Raw genomic sequence first — 21826 nt, 5'->3', positions numbered from 1 at the left:
ATTCATAAATATTAGTAGTGTGGTGCGTTACCTTAAATTGCCTGTCAAGCTCTGAACCTTTCCGTCTTATTTTATGATATATATTGATATTTTTTCCCTATGTTTAACCTCTGCAGGGGCCCTAACCCTGTGTGGCTGCCCAGTACCCAGTATAACATTACGTTACCTGACCTTAATTATTCCAATTTAAATAAAGTAGTAAGGGATTTTTGTCTTTAGCTTTAGATTTTTAACCGATTGAGTTCTCCTTTTTTGGGTAGCTTCACATATGTCCAGGGTTGTTTTTAGGCTATTTTGTTAATTGATTTAAGTTTTCAGATGGTTTTAGGTTATTTTTGTGCTATTTACGACTTTCTAAATACTACAGATACCCTAGTTACTAGGGGAGCAGCCGCTAGTAAACCAAAAACTTTAAACTAACCCCTCCTTTATTTCAAATTTATTTAAAAAGTCAGAATATGGGGTTTCTATGATCAACAATAAACTTTAAGGAGAAAAGGCCAGTTTGTCCATGACATTAAAAAAATGCAGGGAATACGTAATAACAGCTGCTATGCTAATTCTATTCTTAATTTGTCCAAAATTAATCTTTATACGTAACACAGAACACAAAATAAATATTCTGGATTCATGAATGTTAAAACAGGCTGGGAGGGAGAGGACATTGGGCTGTTTATTACACTGGTCCCCAAAGTTTTATAACATTTATTCGGTGGCTTAACATGTTTGGGGAATTTAGTTAATTTTTATTTATAAAGGTGAGTGTCCAAATGTTTCAACTACTAATTGTGATATACAGAAGGGGTAATTTGGGAATATACAACAATTTCAATATCTCGGCTCGTTTGGACGTTTATCCCTGAAAAATGAATATATTTGGATGTGTTAAATTGTCGGATAAAGAACTCAAAATTAATGGGTTTGTATCTAATAATTGTGCAGTTTTCTTTTCTTAGCGATTTGTATGTGTATTGATTATTTTCTTTGGGATATTTTGATTGGTGGTTCATTAAGTTGAATATACAAACATTTTAACAACTAATTGTTATTTATACAAAGGGTAATTTGTGTATCAGCATTGGGGATGTACATAAATTTATGGGCCATAGTCTAATCCCTTTAGATCCTTTAATCTAATTTCATAAATTAGAATTATTTCTCTTAGATTGACTCATGGACGAACAATCTAGTAATAGAATATATGTGATTTATCTCTCTTAACAACTGAGTAAATGACAAAATCATGATTTACATAATTGCTAGCATCATACACTATTATGCAAAGCTTCGTTGTAAAAAAAAGTACGAGCAACTTTAAGTACGCACGAGACATATTTCAAGCACATGCAGCTTGTGTTCTACAAAACTTTGGGATTACTAAAGGGATTTAAAGGGATAAGACAGTTGTTGATAAATTAATGTAAATCTCCTTTGATGGTGCACAAAATTACCCCTTCTGTAGATTTAATTTAGGGGTTAAAACATTTAACACTAAATTCATTGAATCAATCAATCAAAATTTACTGAATGTTATTTAGCCAACGATAAGAAAACGTAATTATAAACTTTGGGGACTAGTGTAATAAACAGTCCAATGTTCCCTCCTTCCCTGATTTGTTTTGTTCAATTTCTTATCTTTTTGTGTGATGGTTGTTTTTATGCTTGTTAAGCTGAAATGAGAGCAAATGACGTTAGCGGCGAAATTCTTTCTTTGAATGGTGTTTTTTTTTACAAACATTAATAGCTGCTCTATGCTTAGGTCATAATTGTATGTTTGTACGTCTGTCAGAGAAAGTGCACTATAGATTTTAGATATAGATACTAAAAAATCATGTATAGCATCTAACTACAAAAATCAAAATAAAAGGTATAAATCAATACCAATTTGAATCGTGCAATTTTTCGTTTGAAAGCTATTATCAATAACTATTTATGCTTAGGCTTTTCAGTCAAGATTTTGCTTTAAGACCCGCCTATCAACCCTTTTCCGTAGAATATTGCAATAGACTAATTTTTCATCTAGCTCTTTGACCCGTATCATATAATTCTATTGAAAACTGACCCAGTTTTACTTTACAATGTGGATGATTTGTTTTGAAATTTTTTTATTTGCACGGGTTATGTCAGCCTTATTAGTAGCAAAGCTACTCTTTACTTAAGATATTTTGTTTGTCTGTCACTTAATAAAAGTATTTCATGACTTTGCAATGGTATAATATAAATATTTTGTAAATTTACAGGTTAAATTATCAATTTATTTCCCGGGGACCATATGAATTTCATTCAATTCAGTGACATCTACTTTTATTGAATTTTGATTGGTTGATTTATTATGTTGAGTGTTCAAACGTCTCAACCACAAATTGTAATCTACAGAAGGCGTAGTTTTGTGTATTAACTTTTGGGATGTACATCAATTTATCGGCCATTGTCTTATCCCTTTAGATCCCTGTATTTTACTTCTTTTGACCTTAACCAGATCTTCTGCATATCATATAGGTATTTATACAAAACAGTTAAAATAAAAAAAATGTCAAACACAATAGTAAACGTCATGATTAACAAATTAAATGTCTTTTACGAAAAATTAATTCTAAAAAATATAGTATACATATCATAAATATGTTGATAGAAATAATCTTAAAACCCCTTTGTTCCACTTTCTTCCATAGAATTACAGAAGAGAATTGGTTGGGAGGTTCATTTGCTTCTATTTATGTTTTCCATGCTGTGTTTAAAAGAAAGAAAAAGATTTTATAAGTTTTGGTTTGGTTTCATACAATTATTGGAGGTTCGATCTTGCACTGTTGTTCACCAAAGCTTCATTATAACGTTCCCTCATTAGTTTTAATTTTTAAAAAGGTGAGGAATGAATCCTAACTTAAATTTTTATTTACTAAGCTACATAAGGTGATTTTTTTATTGTAGTAAACAATTTATCATACATTATCTTATCCTTTCCGATATATAAGTTGTATATAAATAGTTTTATTTCTTACTGAAACACTTAATTGTAAAAACGTGGTAAAAGTTTTGAGTGACACAAATTACTCTTTTTCTCACAAGCATTGTGTCAGATGTGCCATTATTTACGCGAAAATATCAGCAACGCAATTAAATTTTACAGTATGGCTCCGAAACCGATTAATATCCTCTGGATGAGAACTTGTTGTTAAAGATGTCTATAATACGATGCTATAAATAACTATTACAGCAAATATAAGTAATGGAACTCATATATTGTGGTATCATTACATTAAGATTTACAATGTTGGCTAATGTTATATCCATGCTTATTAGATCAGAGAGAGAGAGGGGACCATGAGCTGTTTATTACACTATTCCCCAAAATTTTATATTAACGTTTTCTTATTGGTTGGCTTAACAACTTTTGGGATTTTAATGAACTTCGAATGGTTGATTATAATTAGTGGTCAACTAATTAATTGTTATCTGCAGAAAGGGGAAAATTTGTGTGTCTTCATTGGGAAACTACATAGATTTATCGGCTATTGTCTTATCCCTTTAGATCCCTGCATATTAATGTGTAATGTATGTAGCTATTCTATTTTTGTGGATTTGATAACCCACCGCGTTGTCATATTTTTACCCCTCATACTGACGTATATTAAAATGTACGTATACACATTTTTCTCTCAGCCACGCTCAAAAGCTTATCTAACTGACGATGATTGACTTTTTTACTGTGTACTATCATTGTCTTGTTTAAATAAAAAGAAAAACTTTAACAAGGATGACAATTATTAAAAAAACAATGCTCTAAAATCAGAAAGAAGGAAAAACGAACATTAACAAATATAACAAAGCACTTTAGTCTCACTTACTAGTCTGATCTGTTTAGCTTGACTTTTATGGTTATTTTCTTTCTTGTTTAATTGGAGGTTTATTGTCTGTAGCGTTGGATCTCATGAACCGATATGGTTCTCCTTCACAGTGAAGTTTCTAATAGGTCCTGATATAGTTTTAGGCTATTTTATTTTTTATAAAGTCTGGAAATGGATTCAGATTATTCTTCTGTCCTTCCATATCCCTTTGAATATGAAAAAAACCGAGATGCTAGGGGCACCGCCGCTAGTAAAAATATATTTGAAAAGTTTTTATTGAAACAAAAATAATTATCATAAATCTTGAAATAGTTTGTACTCGTGTGTCTTTATGGTCCAGTCCCAAATAAGGTAGGTAACAATATTACAGGGAGGGAGGGCCTAAAATTTTATAGTAATGTTTCTCATTTTACTTTAGGGACTTTCATTGAATTAGGATTGGAGGTTTATTAAGTCATGTGTTTAATCTTTTAAACTCTGTTTATAATCTACAGAAGGGGTAATTTTGTGTATAATCATTGGGGATGTACAGTACATCAATTTATCTTCCATTGTCTTATCCCTTTAGATACATGACAATAATAACATCTACCAAACTCAACTATTATTGGGCTTTGGGTTAGAATGAGTAGGGGTTCAAGTAGCTAAAATGTTGATGACATTAGGTGGCTGTACCTGGTTTAAAGCTGCTTAAATTCTGAGGGTAAACTTGATAATGTTTGGTTTTGTAAGGCTTAGGATAAGTGATGCAAAAGACCTTAATATTCATTACCTATTTTATAGAGAATCATGTCATCTCTCTATATATATTTATCCTCCATTTAGGGCACTGGATTAGAAGCTAGAAACCGGTTTTAGAAGGCCACCTTTGGCTGTTCCCGCGTATTCCAGACCCTCTCTACCTACCACACACACACAAAACAAAACAAAATGGCTAAACCCGACCCCTGGGCAGGAATTGACTTTGAAGAAATCCAGGTTAGTTGAAGAAAAGCAGCTCTGCAAGTTAAGGTACTTCAATTATTTATAAAACTTATTTTTAAAATTTAAATCTTTAAGGATCTTCAAAATTTTAAAGAAATATTGGTGGCATATTGAAGCTTTTTATAGTGCCTATAAAAATGATGTCATTCTGTCCTACCATTGGTCAATAAAATGTCTACTGGCCTGTCGTTGGTAATTTAGTCTGTATATTGGCCTATCATAGGTCATATGTATTTTTTGACGTCTTTTTATATGCACTATAAATAGCTCTAACTTTACTGTTTTTTCTTCAATTAAACTAACTTTAACTTATACTAATACAATACTTTTAAAAATGGTGCGAGGTTCCAAACTCAATGGTTTGAGGGCTGTACCAGGTCAAAGGGATGTTTATTACACTAGTCCCAACAAGTTTTTTGATAACATTTTCTTATTCCTTGACTTAACAACCTTAGAAATTTCGATTGGTTGTTTTTTAAAGTTGACTGTTCAAATGTTCCAACCACTAATGTAAGGGGTAATTTTGTGCATTATCATAGTGGATGTACATCAATTTATCGGCCATTGTCTTATCCCTTTAGATACCTGCAACTAAATACTTGCTCAAGGAGCAGACCTGTTTGGGGAATTTAATTGAATTTTGATTGGTTGGTTAATTTAGTTGAGTGTTCAAACGTTTCAACCACTAATTTATTTAGGAGCAGACCTGTTTGGAAGTAGATGACATCAAGGTCCTGTTCGGGTGCTTCCAACTTTTCGACACGAAAAAGCAAGATTACCTCCTAGCTGAAGAAATTGATGAGGTTATGAGGTAAGCAAGCAGATTTCCGCGGATATGAAAATATAAAACTATGAGATTAAAACGAGTTTTGTTAGCCCCGAGGGGCTTAAGACCCAAGCTAACAAAAATGGTATTGATTTTGATTATTATATTCGTGGAAAATTGTCTGTAAAACGATGCTATAAATATTTTTTTACTGTATGGCTGAGAACAGGTTCTAATCCAGCGGATATTAATCAGTTTCGAAGCAATACTGGAAAAATTATACTATATTTGGTTAGGTTGGGTTAATTAAGGTTTATTATATGTTGGATAGGTTAGCTCAATGCTATGGGTACGACCATGAAGGGCTTTGTGTTTTTTTTGTTATTTAGTTATTATTTTATTATTGTTTGACCTTTTTCGTCTACTGACAAATTGCTTTTTGCACTTTTGTAACGACTTGGCTGTGTTAATATTACTGACGCTATTGGTTGATTTTCCAAGGCCCAAATGAAAGTCGGCACAGGGTCCTTAGGGTGGGGACTTACAGTTATTCAACTACTTCCCCCTCTCTTGATTTACTCTAATATTTATACATACATTTTTATTCTTTGTTAAATTAAAAAGCACCATTACAAATTGTGTAAGAAAAATAACAAAAAACGCGGTAAAATATTTCTAGCTTTTTTATCCAAATAGTTCGACTACGTGACGAATTATCCAACTAAATGCTGGAAAGATAAAAACTTAGGTAAAAAAAAACATGGATGACAAAATCCTTAAAAGTGAGCACTGAAAAGGTAGGACAAACTAACATTAAATCTATCATAAAGTCTATACAAGATAAAGGGTACTGTTTAAGGACATACTCACATTTTAGGACTTGATTATAGTGATTCTTTGCTTATTGCATGGTACCTTGTTGTAATAGGAATTAGTGTTCCAAAGATCAGATGAATAGGATAATTATTTTACATAAAAAACCGTTTTAGGAATCAACATGTAAATTTATAATCGATAGGACAATTCTAAGCTGTTTAAAATAGAAAAGCTTCACTTTCAAAATTTAGTTAAAGTTGCTCCTAACAAATTATAAAGACATTCAACTTAATGACTTTTTTTTACAATGACTTGGACAAAAAATACGGAATACCCCTAACAATCTGAAATGTATACCTTTCAGCCAAGAATCTAAAGGGATAAGATAATGGTCGATAAATTGATGTACATCTCTAATTATTAAACACAAAATAACTCCTTCTAAAGATTACAACTATTGGTTTGGACACTTATTTTAATTTTACAACTAATCAAAATTCAATAAAAGTAGCTAAGGTTGTTAAGCCAAAGTTATAATAAATTTATTGGGGACTAGTGTATTAAACAGTCCAATGTCCCCCCTCTCTCTCTCTGACTTTCAACTTATGAACTCCAGCTAATTTACTTTTTTTTTATGCCAATATAAATTAACCTTTACAACGTTTATGTATAAACTTTTCATTAAAAAAGGGCAGGGAACAATGGGCTGTTTATTACACCAAGCGCCAAAGTATTTCTTATTCGTTGGCTCTACAACTTTGGTGACTTTTATTGAATTTTGATTGGTTGGTTTATTAGTTGAGTGTCTAAACGTTTCAACCTCACCGTTTTTAAATAGAAGTGAGTTAAACATTGTAAAGGGAATCTTAAATAAAACGTCAGCCATCCATCATAGAAAATCATGTTTCCCCAAAAATTGGACGGACAGACGAACCCACATTTAGACTTATACAGTAACTTTGCAATTAACAACAATAAAAAGTTGCACTTTTTTGTTCTATCTAGTCATCCTGCTATGAACATAATTATTCTTGAAATTCTAGTATAATGCTAAATGTAGGTTAATGTTTAATTTTTACTTGGCTTCTTAGCAATGCTTATTTTTTTAAATTCCTCGAATTGTCTTCTTTTAGTCTTTAAACATTTACTTTACTTTTTAGAAGAAAATAAGAAAAAGTTTTTATATAAAGTTCTTAGATATTTGAGTTAAAGGCGCATATTCTATTATGTAAAGTAGTATTTTTTTATCTGAAGCTTAATATTTAAATAACTATTGATTTGATAGGGTTCTACTTTTTAAACAAGCTTTTTCAAAGAAGATATGTTCTCTGTATGTGTTTAGTTTATTTCATTTTAGATAAAGTCTTGAAATGGTATTGGGCTATTTTTCTGTCTCATAACTTAAAAAAAAACAGAGCCCCTTGATGCTAGGGGCGCTTCCAATAGTATTCTCCCTGTACGGAAAGCAAAACAAACAAGGGGGAAGGTCACTATTCCTGAAAAAAAAATATTTTTAAGGGGGAGTAGGAGGGATAATAAGATTGTTTTCATCCGATTAAAATCTAAAAAAATCAAACATTCAGAAGATTTTTTTTGTCTAAAAAGCAATTTATTGTAATGCTTGTGTCTGGTGTATCCGTTGTTTAAGGTGTCAATTAGGAATGTCTAGTTTCTTTTTGTCTGGGGGTAGCTTCGGAGTGTGCATGCATTGTACCCTCCCTCCCTGCATTTGATAGTCTTTTAATTTTAAAGTCTATTACTGGGTATCTGAAACGGTGTATCTGTATCCTCACCCAATCATCAGCATAAGATAATTATTATTTGGATGTTGCACCATATTTTTAAAAATAAAATGATACTATCAGCTGGCTTAAATATTGATACCCCTTATCCACCCCTTTTATTCAATCCCCTCCCTTTTACTAGATCAAGAAACTGACCAATAGACAGGGTCCATACAAGCAACCAAAATTAACGCAAACAAACAAATGGCTGTAAGAATAGAGGTTATTTTAATGGTAGTAGTAAAAGCCTAAGGGAACAGGCTGTTTAAAAAAAAAAAAATATGATGAAATAGAATTAAGATTGCGATGCATTTACGAAAGTGAATATACACCTAACTTTGCTCCTTCCGTATACACATACTACTAGACAAGAATAATAGCTAACATTAGTTATCCAGCTTTAATAGAAGCATAATTCAGAATAAATGTAAAAAACATAAACAAAAGTTGTACTAAGTTTAAATTAGAAATAAGAATATCTCAAAAAACGCGCGGCTAAAGCTAACTACACAGTAAGAACACACTTCTTAGTAGGAAATATATTTCGCTTTATTCAAGCCTTCTCAATTCTAATTGTTTGAGAGTTTATGTACAACAAATAAGAATAGTTATTTATCGTATTATATTATAGACAGCTTTCTGCATATATAAAAATGAAGAGTTATATGATTGAAACCAGTTTTGTTAACCCGGCCCGAGAGGATTTCTTCAAATGGGTGGTTACTCTTGGGTGAATGGTTTAGTGGTACCCTCCAATAAAATAGTTACATTGTAAAAGAGAACATATTAGTTCAACAGTTAGCGGGATCCTTCGGTACAAACATCTTGTTACTTTTATCTAAGGATTATATCAGTTTGTACAATTAATAATAATGTCAAAAACAAAACAAAAAGCTATAATTACAAAACACAAAAAAATAATTTTCATTCATTTAAACAAAAAATACCAAAGCAATACAAACTAAACAATCATAGATCTAAAGGGATAAGACAATAGCAAATAAATTTATGTACATCCCCAATGAAAATACAAAAAATTACCCCTTCTGTATACTACAATTACTAGTTAAAATGTTTGGATGCTCAACTAAATAAACCAACCAATCAAATGCAATAAGTCACCAAAGTTGTTAAGTCAACTAATAAGAAAACGTTATTATAAGACTTTGGGGACTAGTGTAATAAACAACCCAATGTCCCCTCCCTCCCTGCTAAACAATGCCTATATTGTTTGAACATAACAAGGGCAAAAATATCCATAAGTAGCGAAGCTCAACAAATTATACATCAGTACAAACGAACACATGTTGACAATGAAAAGATGATTCAATGTTGAAAAAAAATAATTTCGATTCAGTACCGTAAAACTGCTTAGAATCTAGGATACCTATATAAGTATATGATATGAATTCAATGACATTTAAGACTTGATTCGTTTTTAGCCTAATTTCACCAGGAATCACCATTTAATAAATCAAGTTATTAGATAATTTAAAAATCGATTATTTGCTTAAGTTTCTTTAATAGAGCACCTTCTTGTTATAGGAATCTCCATGTAATGGTTTCAAATAAACGAAACCATTACAAAACTTGAATAGATTTACGATTAAGACGTAAGGATATTATCTAATTACAAAGTAGCTAGGCTACTAAATATAATATCATTTACCTCCTAATGTACCAGAAAAAACCTGTTCAAGGAAATGTAGGAGGGAGGTATTTAGCATGGAGGGAGGGAACGTTGGGCTGTTTATTACACTAGTCCCCAAAGTTTTCTTATTAGTTTGCTCAACAATTTGTTTGGTTGATTCATTAAGTTGAGTGTCCAAACGTTTCAACTATTAATTGTTATCTACAGAGGGGTAATTTTTTAATCATCATTGGGGATGCACATCAATTTATCAGCCATTATCTTATCCCTTTTGATCCCTGGCAAATTTAGAGGTCCATATGTTCATCACTCTGAGAAAGCTTTTTCTGTTCATTTAATTAGCTTTTTTTTCTTTTGTTATATTAGCCCAAGAATCTAAAGGGATAAGGCAATGGTCGATAAATTGATGTACATCCCTAAATTGATACACAAAATTACCCCTTCTGTAAATTACAATTAGTGGTTAAAATATTTGAACTCTTAGCTAAATGAACCAACCAATCAAATTCAATAAAAGTCCCCAAAGTTGTTGAGCCAACGAACGAATAATAAAACGGTCATATAAAATTTTGGGGACTAGTGTAATAAACAGCCCAATGTCCCCCCCCTTCCTGCACATTAGCCCAGGTCATATTTACAAATGAATACAATACTGTAATGAATACTGTTTGGAAAGCACAGACAAGTCTAGATGTTAAATCCTATAGTATAAAGTATTAAGGTATTTTGTCTGTAGCTTAAGATTTCAATTACTACTGAACTTCCTTATTGTATATTTGACTAACGATGGAAAAAAGCTATGAATCAAATGCTACTGTTTGGTCAAAAATACAATAAACTATACAATATTAGATAATTAAATCAGAGAGAGAGATGGGACAATGGGCTGTTTTTCACACAAGTCCCCAAAATATTATACTAAAGATTAAATATTATAATTAACAACTTTGAGGACACTTTTTTGGTTTGTTTATCAAACTGAGTGCCCATGCGTTGCAACCACTAATTTTAATATCCAAAATGGGTAAAGTTGTGTATTAACATTGGGGATGTCGGTCCATTGTCTTTAGATCCTTAGGACAGACCCAAACAGGTGACGTTAAATTTAAATAATTAAATGCTACTTTTAAATCAAACATACACTAAATTACACAATATTAGACACAATAAAAATGACCAATGGTGGGCCAATACACAGACTAAATTACCCATGGCCGGCCAGTATACTTTTTAATGGACCAATGATAGGCCAGTACGAAGTTTTTTTTTATGAGCATTGTATAAAGCTTAATGAAAAATGTATGTCAGTAAATCTAGTTGAAGAGCAGCCGTGCGACGAAAAATGTTGTTTTAAGGATTGCATCTTGAGGTAAAAAATGTTTCTTGTGCGTTCACATAAAAATTACAGGTAAAGATGCAGGGATCTAAAGGGATAAGACAATGGCTGATAAATTCATGTATATCCCAAATGATGATACACAAAATTAACCCTTCTGTAGATTATGATTGGTGGTTGAAACGTTTTAACACTCAACTTAATGAACCAACTAATCAAATTCGACATTAGTCCCCAAAGTTGTTAAGCCAACGAATAAGAAAACGTTATCACAAAACTTTGGGGACTAGTGTAATAAACAAACCAATATTCCCTCCCTCCCTGGTTAAAAATGTCTACAATCACCGACCAAAAAGGTGCCTCAAACGTGTGCATAAAAAAGAAGAAAAAACAAATAAAGAAAGTTTAACTCAGCCAACAATTTGCAGTAGTTGCATATATTTTTTAGCTGCTTGGATTCCATTTATATAAAGTAGTAAGCTTTTTTGTCTGTAAAGAAGGATCTGACTAACCGCTAAACCAATGTGAAACTTCTGTCAGGTTCAGAGAAGGTTTTTTACCATTTTGGGGAAGGTCATCTCACATTAATTGCCCCTAGAGGCTTCTAGGTGGCAATAATTAGGTTGCAAGGTTGATATATTGACTTTGAAAGTTTCAAGATGATATTTTTAAAGATTAAATTAAATTTGTCAAAAGTGTTTAAAAACAAAAAAATTTCTGCGATAAAATAAAAGATTAAATGGCGCAAATTAGTCAAAGAAATAAAGTGCATTTTTTATCCTCTAAAATGCTAAAACATTTAATTTTGTGCACTGGCCTATTTAATCTAAATTAGCTGTACAATTTGTACTTGTTTCGTTTGGATTCTTACAAACAAGAATGCTAATATTCAATAGAGGGAAGCTTAGCAAATAATTAAAAAAATCACATGATAATTGTCTTTAAAATAGATAATATAAATAAAGATGTATAACCAAACAATTTAACTTGATCGCTCTGTTGGAGACCTTTTATTCTGATAGAAAATTATTTCTGCTCTTTTGTAGCGATGTGGCTGTGTTAAAATTCCTGGCGATATTGTTTGATTTTCAAAGACCCAATTGAAATTCAGCATAGGGTCCTTGAGATGGGGACATACAGTTATTTAACCCCTTTCCAATATAATCTTTTACTCTATAGATTATAGTGATAAAGATTAAATATAAAAGAACGGCAGTTTGAACCAAATTATGGTGTATGCTATCCTATAATGATTATAGTTACTACGAAATATAATATATACCTCTTTGTTATAAGAATTTTCATACAAGGTTTGAAGTACATAGGATGATTATAATATATAAAATATACGAGTATAGCTAACCGTTATTGTAGAACATCTTCGCTGTTAAAACTCTTTTAAAATATTTATTAGGCAATACCGCGCCATTTTTAATTTAAATCTGATAAAAATCATGGATTTTCTTTTTTTGTTTAATCTTAAACTTTAAGTAAATAAAAAACCTATATACTAAATTACAAAGTTGTATAAGATCACAGAAACAACTGAACCAAAATAAAACCAAAATTTTATGAGAGCTTTACATTGGTCCTCTGCATGTTATTACATAAGAAAACAGGGATCTAAAGGGATAAGACAATGGCCGATAAATTGAAGTACATTCTTACTGATGATACACAATATTACCCCTTCTGTAGATTACAATTAGTGGTTGAAACCTTTGTATAATAAAATTAGTGAACCTACCAATCAAAATTCAATAAAAGTCCCCAAAGTTGTTAAGCCAACGAATAGAATATAGAAGACTTTAGGGACTAGTGTAATAAACAGTCCAATGTAATTATCTCCTCTCTTCTTGTATAAAAAAGCACCTTAGTGGAAATTAGGATTATAAAATAAATTTAAGTAAACATGAAAAAAAAACATAAATATACGTATGTATTTAAATTTTAAAAAGAGATTTTAAAAAGTAAAAAAAATGTTTGTTTACTATCAACATTTAGCTGAGGAAAAATGTTCAAAAAAGAACAATTAAGATGCCTTAAAAGTTATTTAATGTACAGTTTGTAAGCTTTATGAGCCAGGGATTTAAAGGGATAAGACAATGTCTACTAAATTGATGTAGATCCCCAATGGTTGAAACGTTCGGACACTCAACTTAATAAACCAACTAATTAAAATTCATTAAAGGTCCTCAAAGTTGTAAAGCCAACAATTAAGAAAAAGTTATTAAAAAACTTTGGGGACTAGTGTAATTAACAGCCCAATGTCCCTTCCCTCCCTGTTTATGAGCTTAGGAGGAAAAGCATTTTTTTTCAACAGCCTTGCATTTTAAAATATAAAAAAAAATTCATAAAAAGATATTTTAAAAAAATACTTAAACATAACAAATAAAGTTTATAAACTATATATGAGACCCTGTATTCAAAAGTATATATGTATATGGGACAGAAAAATAGCCTAAACCATCCCAAAGCTTAAATCTAAAAATAAAATCGTCTAAAACCACAACAGGACCTAGTCAAAACTTCCCTAAAAAGGAGAACCTAATTAGTTAAATAGTTATTGAAATGTTACTTTTATAATTGCATTAAATTATACAAATAAATAAAAAAATCCAAGAAAAATAATCTAAAAGATAAATTTTTGATTTTTTTTAAGGAAATTAAGTATTTTTTTTATAAAAGGCAAAGGTTATTTTTTGCCACCATAAATTCTTCTGTCAAATAACTTTTCTCCTTCTTTTTTTGATTCTACTTTTTACCCATCTCCCCTATTTTTGGGGGGAGGGGACATTGGGCTATGTTTATAACAGTTTGCTTAACTACTTTGGGGACTAAATAAATTTTGATTGCTTGGTTCATTAAGTTGAGTGTCCAATCGTTTCAACCACTCATTGAAATATATATAAGGGGCAATTATATGTAACATTATTGGGGATGAACATCAATTCATCGTTCATTGTCTTATTCCTGTAGATTTCTGGGAAAATATATATAGATTTAGCACTTCCGGTTCTGGACATGTGTTAATTGAGTGTCTGTTTGTCTGTCTGTATTTATATTATCAGTGTGTGTGTGTGTGTGTAAGTGTATGTGTATGTGTGTTAGTGTCATTTTGTTTCTTGCAACCCGACCTAAGTAGGATAACCAGGGAGGGAGGGGACATTGGGGTGTTTATTACACTAGTCCCCAAAGATTTATAATCACGTTTTCATATACTTTAGCTTAACAACATTGAGGACTTGGTTAATTCATTAAGTTGAGTGTCCAAAACATTCAACCAATTATTGAATTCTACAGAAATGGTAGTTTTGTGTTTCATCATTGGGGATGTACATCAATTTATCGGCCAATGTCTTATCCCTTTAGATCTCTGCGGATAACAAAAGCAAGGCCTACTTTTGAAGACTTTCTCTAAAAATTTTTCTCCCCTCTAATTCATGTCATTTTCTGCAAACTTCCCTTTAGTCTTCTATAAATTGCCTTCCCAATCGGCAGAAGTCATCCCCCAAGGCTTATCTCCACTGCTGCAGCTTCTTCCCTTTTATAGTATCCACTTCTCCGTTTATTGTTAATGAGATCTTAGTTTAGGCGGAGCTGACCCAAGGATCTAAAGGGATAAGACAATTGCCGATAAATTGATGTACATAAATCCCCAATGATGATTTATAAAATTATCCCTTCTGTATATTATATGTGATTAAAAGGTTTGGACACTCAATTTAATGAACCAAATCAAAATTCAAAACAGTCCTCAAAGTCGTTGGGCCAATTAATAAGAAAATGTTATTATAAAACTTTGGGAACAAGTGTAATGAACAGCCCAATGTCCCCTACCTCCCTGTTAGGCGGAGCTGACCTGTGTTGACCGCTTGTTTCTCCATTCCCCATTCCCCACCCCCCTCTAACATCCCTCTTTGCCTTCTCTATTATACTAATTTTCTTGAAACACCCCCCCTTTTCAGGAATTTTTTCACTTGATAACATGAAAGTTGGCTGTCACAAGAATTTTAGTTTCCAAGTAGATTTTAAATTCTTGCATTCTCGATTCCTCCCCCTCTCCTAGTTACATTGGGTTGCCGAATTAAAGTCAATCTGTCATTTAAAAAAAAACATCTATTTTTATAATCTGATAAATAAAAATATATTCTAAATGATACTATATTTTAATTTATTGTTCTATGTAGATGCTAATCTTCATATGGATTTCACATGGTTTATAAGAAACTTTCAAACACTGCATGGATCTAAAGGGATAAAACAATGGCCGACAAATTGATGTAAATCCCTAATGATAAAACACAAAATTACCCCTTCTATAGAATACAACAAGTGGTTAAAACGATTGAACACTCAACTTAATAAACCAACCAATCTTAACAAAAAAGAAAACGTAAATATAAAACTTTTGGGACTAGTGTAATAAACAGCCAATAGTCCTTTCTTTATCTCTGTAACCATTGAATTTTGTTGAATGAATCACATTGCCAAATTTGGACACCCCGATCACAAATAAGGAATGCTCTAAACATACAAAAATGAAAACTTTTTTGTTTTCTTCAATTAAAGCTTCACATAATTGTGTTCTATGCTAGGAATTTATTTTTAAGTTTATTTAATTTTTTCAGAAAAATAAGAATTTTAACGCCTATTCAGATTGAACTGTTTTTGCAATTGAATTCAGATAGAGAGGGATGTTTTTTTTTAAACTAGTCCCCATAGTTTTATTATAACATTTTTTTATTTTTGTCTTTCAACTTTGGAGACTTTTATTGAATTTTAATTGATTGTTTTATTATTTTGAGTGTCCAAACGTTTCAACCAATAATTGAAAGGAATTTATTTTTAAGAAAAAAAAATATTTTTTTGCTAATTCAGATTGAACTGTTTTAGCGTAGACAATGAGTAGACAATGAGCTGTTTATTATACTAGTCATCAAAGTTTCATGAAACATTTTTCTCAGCAATTTAGGGGACTTTTACTAAATTTTGAATGGTTTGTTCATTAAGTTGAGAGTTCAAACGTTTCAAATACTAATTGTTATCTATAGAAGGGATAATTTTCTGTAAAGTCATTTGGGATGTAAATCAATCTATCGGCTATTGTCTTATCCCTTTAGATTCCTAAGAGAAAATAATGAATTTAAAAAACTAAAAACTTCTCAAAGAAACAAACTCTGCTTTTCATCCATTTAGATGACTTGAAAAAACAAGAAAGAGAAATTAATTAGTAGCTTAACTACTTCTGAGAATTCAATTTTTTATCATCATAGAATCAAAGAATCTGCAAAAGGGAAGGGGGGAAGAAAATCTCTTCAAAAGAGATGGGGTAAACCCCCTTTTTCTCCCATCTTTTTTTTTCTTCCCCCCTTCCCTTTTTCGGGAAAGAATTATATGACGTAACTGGGAATCATGTTCCTCAAAATTAATACAAAATCGGGAAAGATTGTGTCGGTTGTTGGTAGCCTCTCCCAAAATAGCTATAAACCTTCCCACGACCCATGAGTCATCAATAATTCATCTTTTTACTTTATTATGAGGATGTTGGGTTTTAGAGAAGCTTTGCACTGAAAAAAAAGGAAAATTTTGACCAAGTCATTAAGAAACAAGAAATGTTCAGAAAGAGAGCAAAATAATGATTCAATAACTCAATTTTAAAAAATATTTCTCCATTATCCACAGAGAATGAGGGGACAAGGTAATGTTTATTACACAAGTCCCCAAAGTTTTATAATAAGATTTATTTGATCCTTGGCTTAAAAATTTTTGGGGACCTAAGATTATTTTGATTGATTCATTAACCCTTAACAGTCGGGCCCCTTGCCGCACCTTTATCAGTCGGGGGGGGGGGGGGCGTTCAACGCCCCCCCTCATTATCTCAGTTCCTATTAGAGCTAGAGGGCTAAAATTTTTTGTGCAAGTCCCCTGTGTTATGGTGAATTTCCGACCTTAAGTAAGTCAAGGTCAATTTCCGCTTCCTTCACCCTTTTATTTAACAACCTTTGTTTTTAGGTCCTTTTTTACTTAAAAATGTCAAACGGCTGTAATTTTTTTATTTTTAAAGCTAGAATAAATTTTTTTTTGCAGAAAATGTTTATTTTTATTAAAATTTTATAATTGAAATATCAAAACATAAGTTTCAGCGGCCGCAGCTGTACTTGGCAGCTGCCAGCCGCCGCAGTCGGCGGTCGGCGGACAAACGGCGGCGGATCTTTATGAAATTTTAATACATTATGTAGACATGTAAGAAAAGCTTAAGTTTAAAATTTGAAGTCTCTAAGTCAAAATTTGCGGCCACAGGAGCATTTTAAAGATTTCTGGAGACCTGGAGGATCAGGACCTGCAGGATCATACCTGGAACCTGAAATTGACTTGAACACCTGTATTTAATATGAGGATGTACTACTAGAGGATATTTTAGTATTTTGGTAAGATAAAATGCTTTGTTTAAGTCAAAAACAAATTTTTGTTCTTTACATGGATGACCCTGCCAGGTTTGGTGGCATCCTGTGCCCGCCAGGATGGAGATATTCAAAAAATTCCAACTCTCAGTTATGTGTCATACCCATACTTAAAAAGTCAAGCAGTTTGGGCTCTTTATCTTTCACACACAGAAAATGAGATAGAAAAAACCGGATGGGGGGGGGGGCGTTCAACGCCCCCCCCCCCCCAACCGTTAAGGGTTACGTTAAGTGTCTAGACGATTGAACCACTAATTTCAATCTACAGAAGGGGTAATTTTGTGTGTCATCATTAGGGAATGGGATGTATATCAATTTATCGGTGAATGTCTTATCCCTTTAGATCCCTGGAGTAAAATAATGACAATAAAACAATAACTCAATTTTTCTAAAATATTCCACAAATTTATTTTTAGTGGCGAAGCTACTCTTTGACTCTATCTGTCTGTCAGTCATTCAGTTAAATAAAATTTACTGTTTAGTTATTTCTGTAGGTAGACAGCTGATTTTATGTGTTAAGATTAATGTCCAGTGTATAAGAAACGTTTCTCAGCCACACTGAAAAATAATGTATAATTTTGTATTATATCAAATTTTTACAAAAATCACAATGTACAATCATAATATTAATCCAGTTTTGTTAGCCCGTGCCTCCGGCATCTTTGACCTAACAAAACTGAATTTAATCTTATCATTGGAAAATTTTTTTATCCGCGGAAAGCTGTCTATAATACGATACGATAAATAACTAGTATAAAATACTTTTGTCTGTTTAATCAGCATTTCTTGATTTCATAATATCTATATTTCCTGCTTATGGTTGTAGTATTCCTTGTTAAATATATTATTGCCTTTTACAACAGAAATATGAAAAATATCATTATCTGAAAAACAGAAAATATTCTAAGTATAACTTTATATTTATTCCAATTATAATTTTTAACAATATAATATATATCTACACTAGCAGCTACGCCCCTAGAGGCCTCTGGGGTCACCTAAATGATTTTTTTTCAATCTCTGTTAAGATTAGCAAAAATGGGGATGGGGGTTGTTTTTGGTGGGGTTGGGGGTGTCCCACCCCCCAAGAAAATAGCCTAAAACCACCACAGGACCAGTAGGTATATTCCCTGGAGAGTAGAATCCGATGGGTTCAGTGGTTACCGAGATCTTAAGGTTCAGACAGACGGATGGACAGACATAATTCTACTTTGTATTATAGATATATAATATAAAACATAAACATATATGGGGGAGGGAACACCCATACATCTTGGAGCTTAGTTCTTTGAGGCTAGGGTCAAAGACACTACTTTTTACATAAAGAGCATAAGTAAAAAAAATTGTTGTGAAATTAACCTCTATTTGAACTGTCTACATTTTATATAGTTGCTACATCTCAAATTTCACTAGACAAATCATCTTTAACATAGTTTTAGAAATTAACTTAAATTCTATATGTTGCTCTTTAGTATTTCTTTCTTTCTTTAAAGCTAATTTTTCCCTAAATATAATGTACAGTATTAAAAGCAAAATGAACTGAATTTAGCAAAAAAAACTCTAACTTTAACTACAGTAGTATGAATGGTTTTGTTGTTTTAAATCATCTAATTGATCGAACTAAACAAACTACGGCGCGTCGTTTGTATATCCGTATGTCTGTCCTTCCGTCTGTCTAAGTTCCAGTAGAGGCCCGAAGGGGCGTAGTTGCTAATCTATAAATATAATGTTAATGAAAATGAAATTTTGCTCAGCTGCATGTGTTAGTATTCAGGGATCTGAAGGGATAAGACAATGACTGATAAATTGATGTTCATCTCCAATGATGATACTCAAAATCGCACCTTCTGTAGATTACAATTAGTTTTTGAAACTTTTGGACACTCAACTAAATGAACCAACCAATCAAAATTCAATTAATTTCCCCATTGTTGTTAACCCATCGAATCAAGAAAACGTTATTACACTTTGGGGACTAGTGTAATAAGCAGCCCAATGTCCCCTCCCTCCCTGGTTTGTATGTTAAATTTAGCAGATTCCTATGCAATTTGTTTCACATGTAACTGAAGGATACAAAAATCCTGTTGTCATTTTGTTCTTTTTAATATATATATACAGAAAAGTATTCATACAGGGTGTCATATCTGAAGTGTTCTATTTTAAAAATAAATTAATTAAGGTTTAATTAAAACAAATTGTCACCAATACAAGCTTCCAAGAAAAATGTAACCAGATAGAATTTTGAAAACCCTCCCCCTAAATAGCTATGAGGCATACTATGACTTAGGAGAAGCTATACTGCAAAAGATAAATATATAGGTTCAGGGGTTTGCGAGATCCTTTGGTACATACACAGATCCTGCTATTTATATAAAGATAAAAAAGTCTTCAATTTGTATTCTATATTTTTCTAATGTTAAGAATTTGTTTTTTATATGATCATCCAGTATATGTGTAAATCTACTATACAGGAACAGTGCACATGAGAACGGACCTTAAATATTGTAATATTAATTTAAAAAAAAACATCCATTTCATTCTCAATTATGTGAAGTATGTTTTGCTAGAAATGATTCTTGATTGAGTTAAAAATTGTTGTCATAAGAACATAACCAGCTATGTTTTATATAGACTATTTCAGTAAGGCCCTTTTTTGCATGTTTTTAGTAGCGAAGATACTCTATAATTCACTTTGTCCGTCAGTCCATAACGCTATGGGGGAAATGAGATTTACTCAGCTCCTATAAAAGATAGAATGGTGAAATTTTCTGACAACATTCCCATCATTAAGAAGCACAATTAACTATAAAACATCAATGGCTATTTTTATATTTTTCACATTTTTCTCCATATCTATGGTGTTTATGGTCCGATTTTCAAAATTATTTCAGTTCATAGATATCAAAATAAAATTTCCCGTCGTTTAAAGAAAACAACCATGACGGTCAGACTACCTTTTTGCAGGTTTTGGTTTTTTTAAGTTTTCACGTAATTTTCCATATCTTTGGTGTTTATGGTCCGATTTTCAAATTTTTTTCAGTTATAGATATCAAAATTAAATTTCCTGTCATTTAAAAAAACAATTTTTTGTGCTTCGCTACATATGGATGTTGTCATCCTTGTGCAAATTCATCATGTTTAATAATTCGGCTAATTTGTCCATATTTTGTAATAAATATTACACCCTCCCAACTAAGTTTGTTAACAAAAATATATTATAATTATAAAAAGTTTTTAGACTTTAGAAATATGAAAATAAAGACTTCCAAATAACTGCTAAAATAGGGATACTAGACAAAAATGTAAAAGTAAAATATACTTTTATGTATACAATAACCCATCAGACAATATCATTAGTTGTATGCTGTTGAGTTGTATAATGATCATCCTCACTCTCTTTAATTTTGAATTTAACAAGTAAGGCCCAACTCTGCAGGACCTATTTTATCCCAACTTAAAATACTCAAAAGTGCGTTTTTTCCTTAAAAAACATGTTTGTCGTCCATTTTCAGTCTACGTAAAATTACCAAATTATCTTTATTTATGTTTTAAGGTCTTTACCTCAGGGAGGAGAGGACATTGGGCTCTTTATTATACTAGTCCCCAAAGTTTTATACTAGCGTTTTCTAATTCGAATTTTGATTGGTTGGTTCATTAAGTTGATTTTCTAAACCTGTCAACCATTAATTGTAATCTACAAAAGGGGAAATTTTGTGTATCAACATTGGGGAAGACATGTATATATCGGCCATTGTCTTATCCCTTTATATCCCTGTCTTTACCTCTCCTTGGGTGCACACCTCATTTCTACACATAATTGGCGCAGTTCAAATTTAGTGCACTAAATATCAGGGATGATATCTAAAAAGCTAAGACAATGGCCGTTAAATTCATTTTCATCCCTAATGGTAATACACAAAACTGCCCCTTCTGTAGATTACAATTAGTGGTTGAAATGTTGGGACATCTAACTTATTTAATCAACCAATAAAAATTGATTAAAAGTCCAGAGTAAGAAACACCCCAATGCCCCCCTCCCTCCCTGGCACTAAATATATACACACTGACACAGGTTCAAATTGTACAGGCCGTCCAACATTAATTATTCTTTCAAGGGGATGTACCTCCTTAAAGAATAAAAAGGAAAAATAATGGGGGGGGTCATTCTTTATTCGGATGG

The 21826-nt window shown here is 31.8% G+C and overlaps 1 protein-coding gene across 3 annotated transcripts in view; it reads left to right on the top strand.

Moving 5' to 3' along the window:
* The first annotated feature begins 4153 nt into the window (after positions 1 to 4153).
* Positions 4154 to 21826, top strand: part of LOC145331363 (troponin C-like) — a 33126-nt gene continuing 15453 nt past the window's right edge. For all 3 annotated transcript variants that reach the window (XM_080175983.1, XM_080175985.1, XM_080175984.1), the window contains exons 1-3: positions 4154 to 4196; positions 4671 to 4823; positions 5528 to 5640. In XM_080175983.1, the coding sequence (XP_080032109.1) occupies positions 4776 to 4823; positions 5528 to 5640 (161 nt within the window). In that variant the 5' untranslated portion in view covers positions 4154 to 4196; positions 4671 to 4775. The remainder of the gene's footprint in view (positions 4197 to 4670; positions 4824 to 5527; positions 5641 to 21826) is intronic.

This window comes from Acartia tonsa, chromosome 11 (assembly GCF_053477335.1).
Source record: "Acartia tonsa isolate MP-2025a chromosome 11, ASM5347733v1, whole genome shotgun sequence".
NCBI classification, from domain to species: domain Eukaryota; kingdom Metazoa; phylum Arthropoda; class Copepoda; order Calanoida; family Acartiidae; genus Acartia; species Acartia tonsa.
The sequence above is the reverse complement of the archived record's forward strand: the minus strand, read 5'-3'. Positions and strand labels throughout refer to the sequence as shown.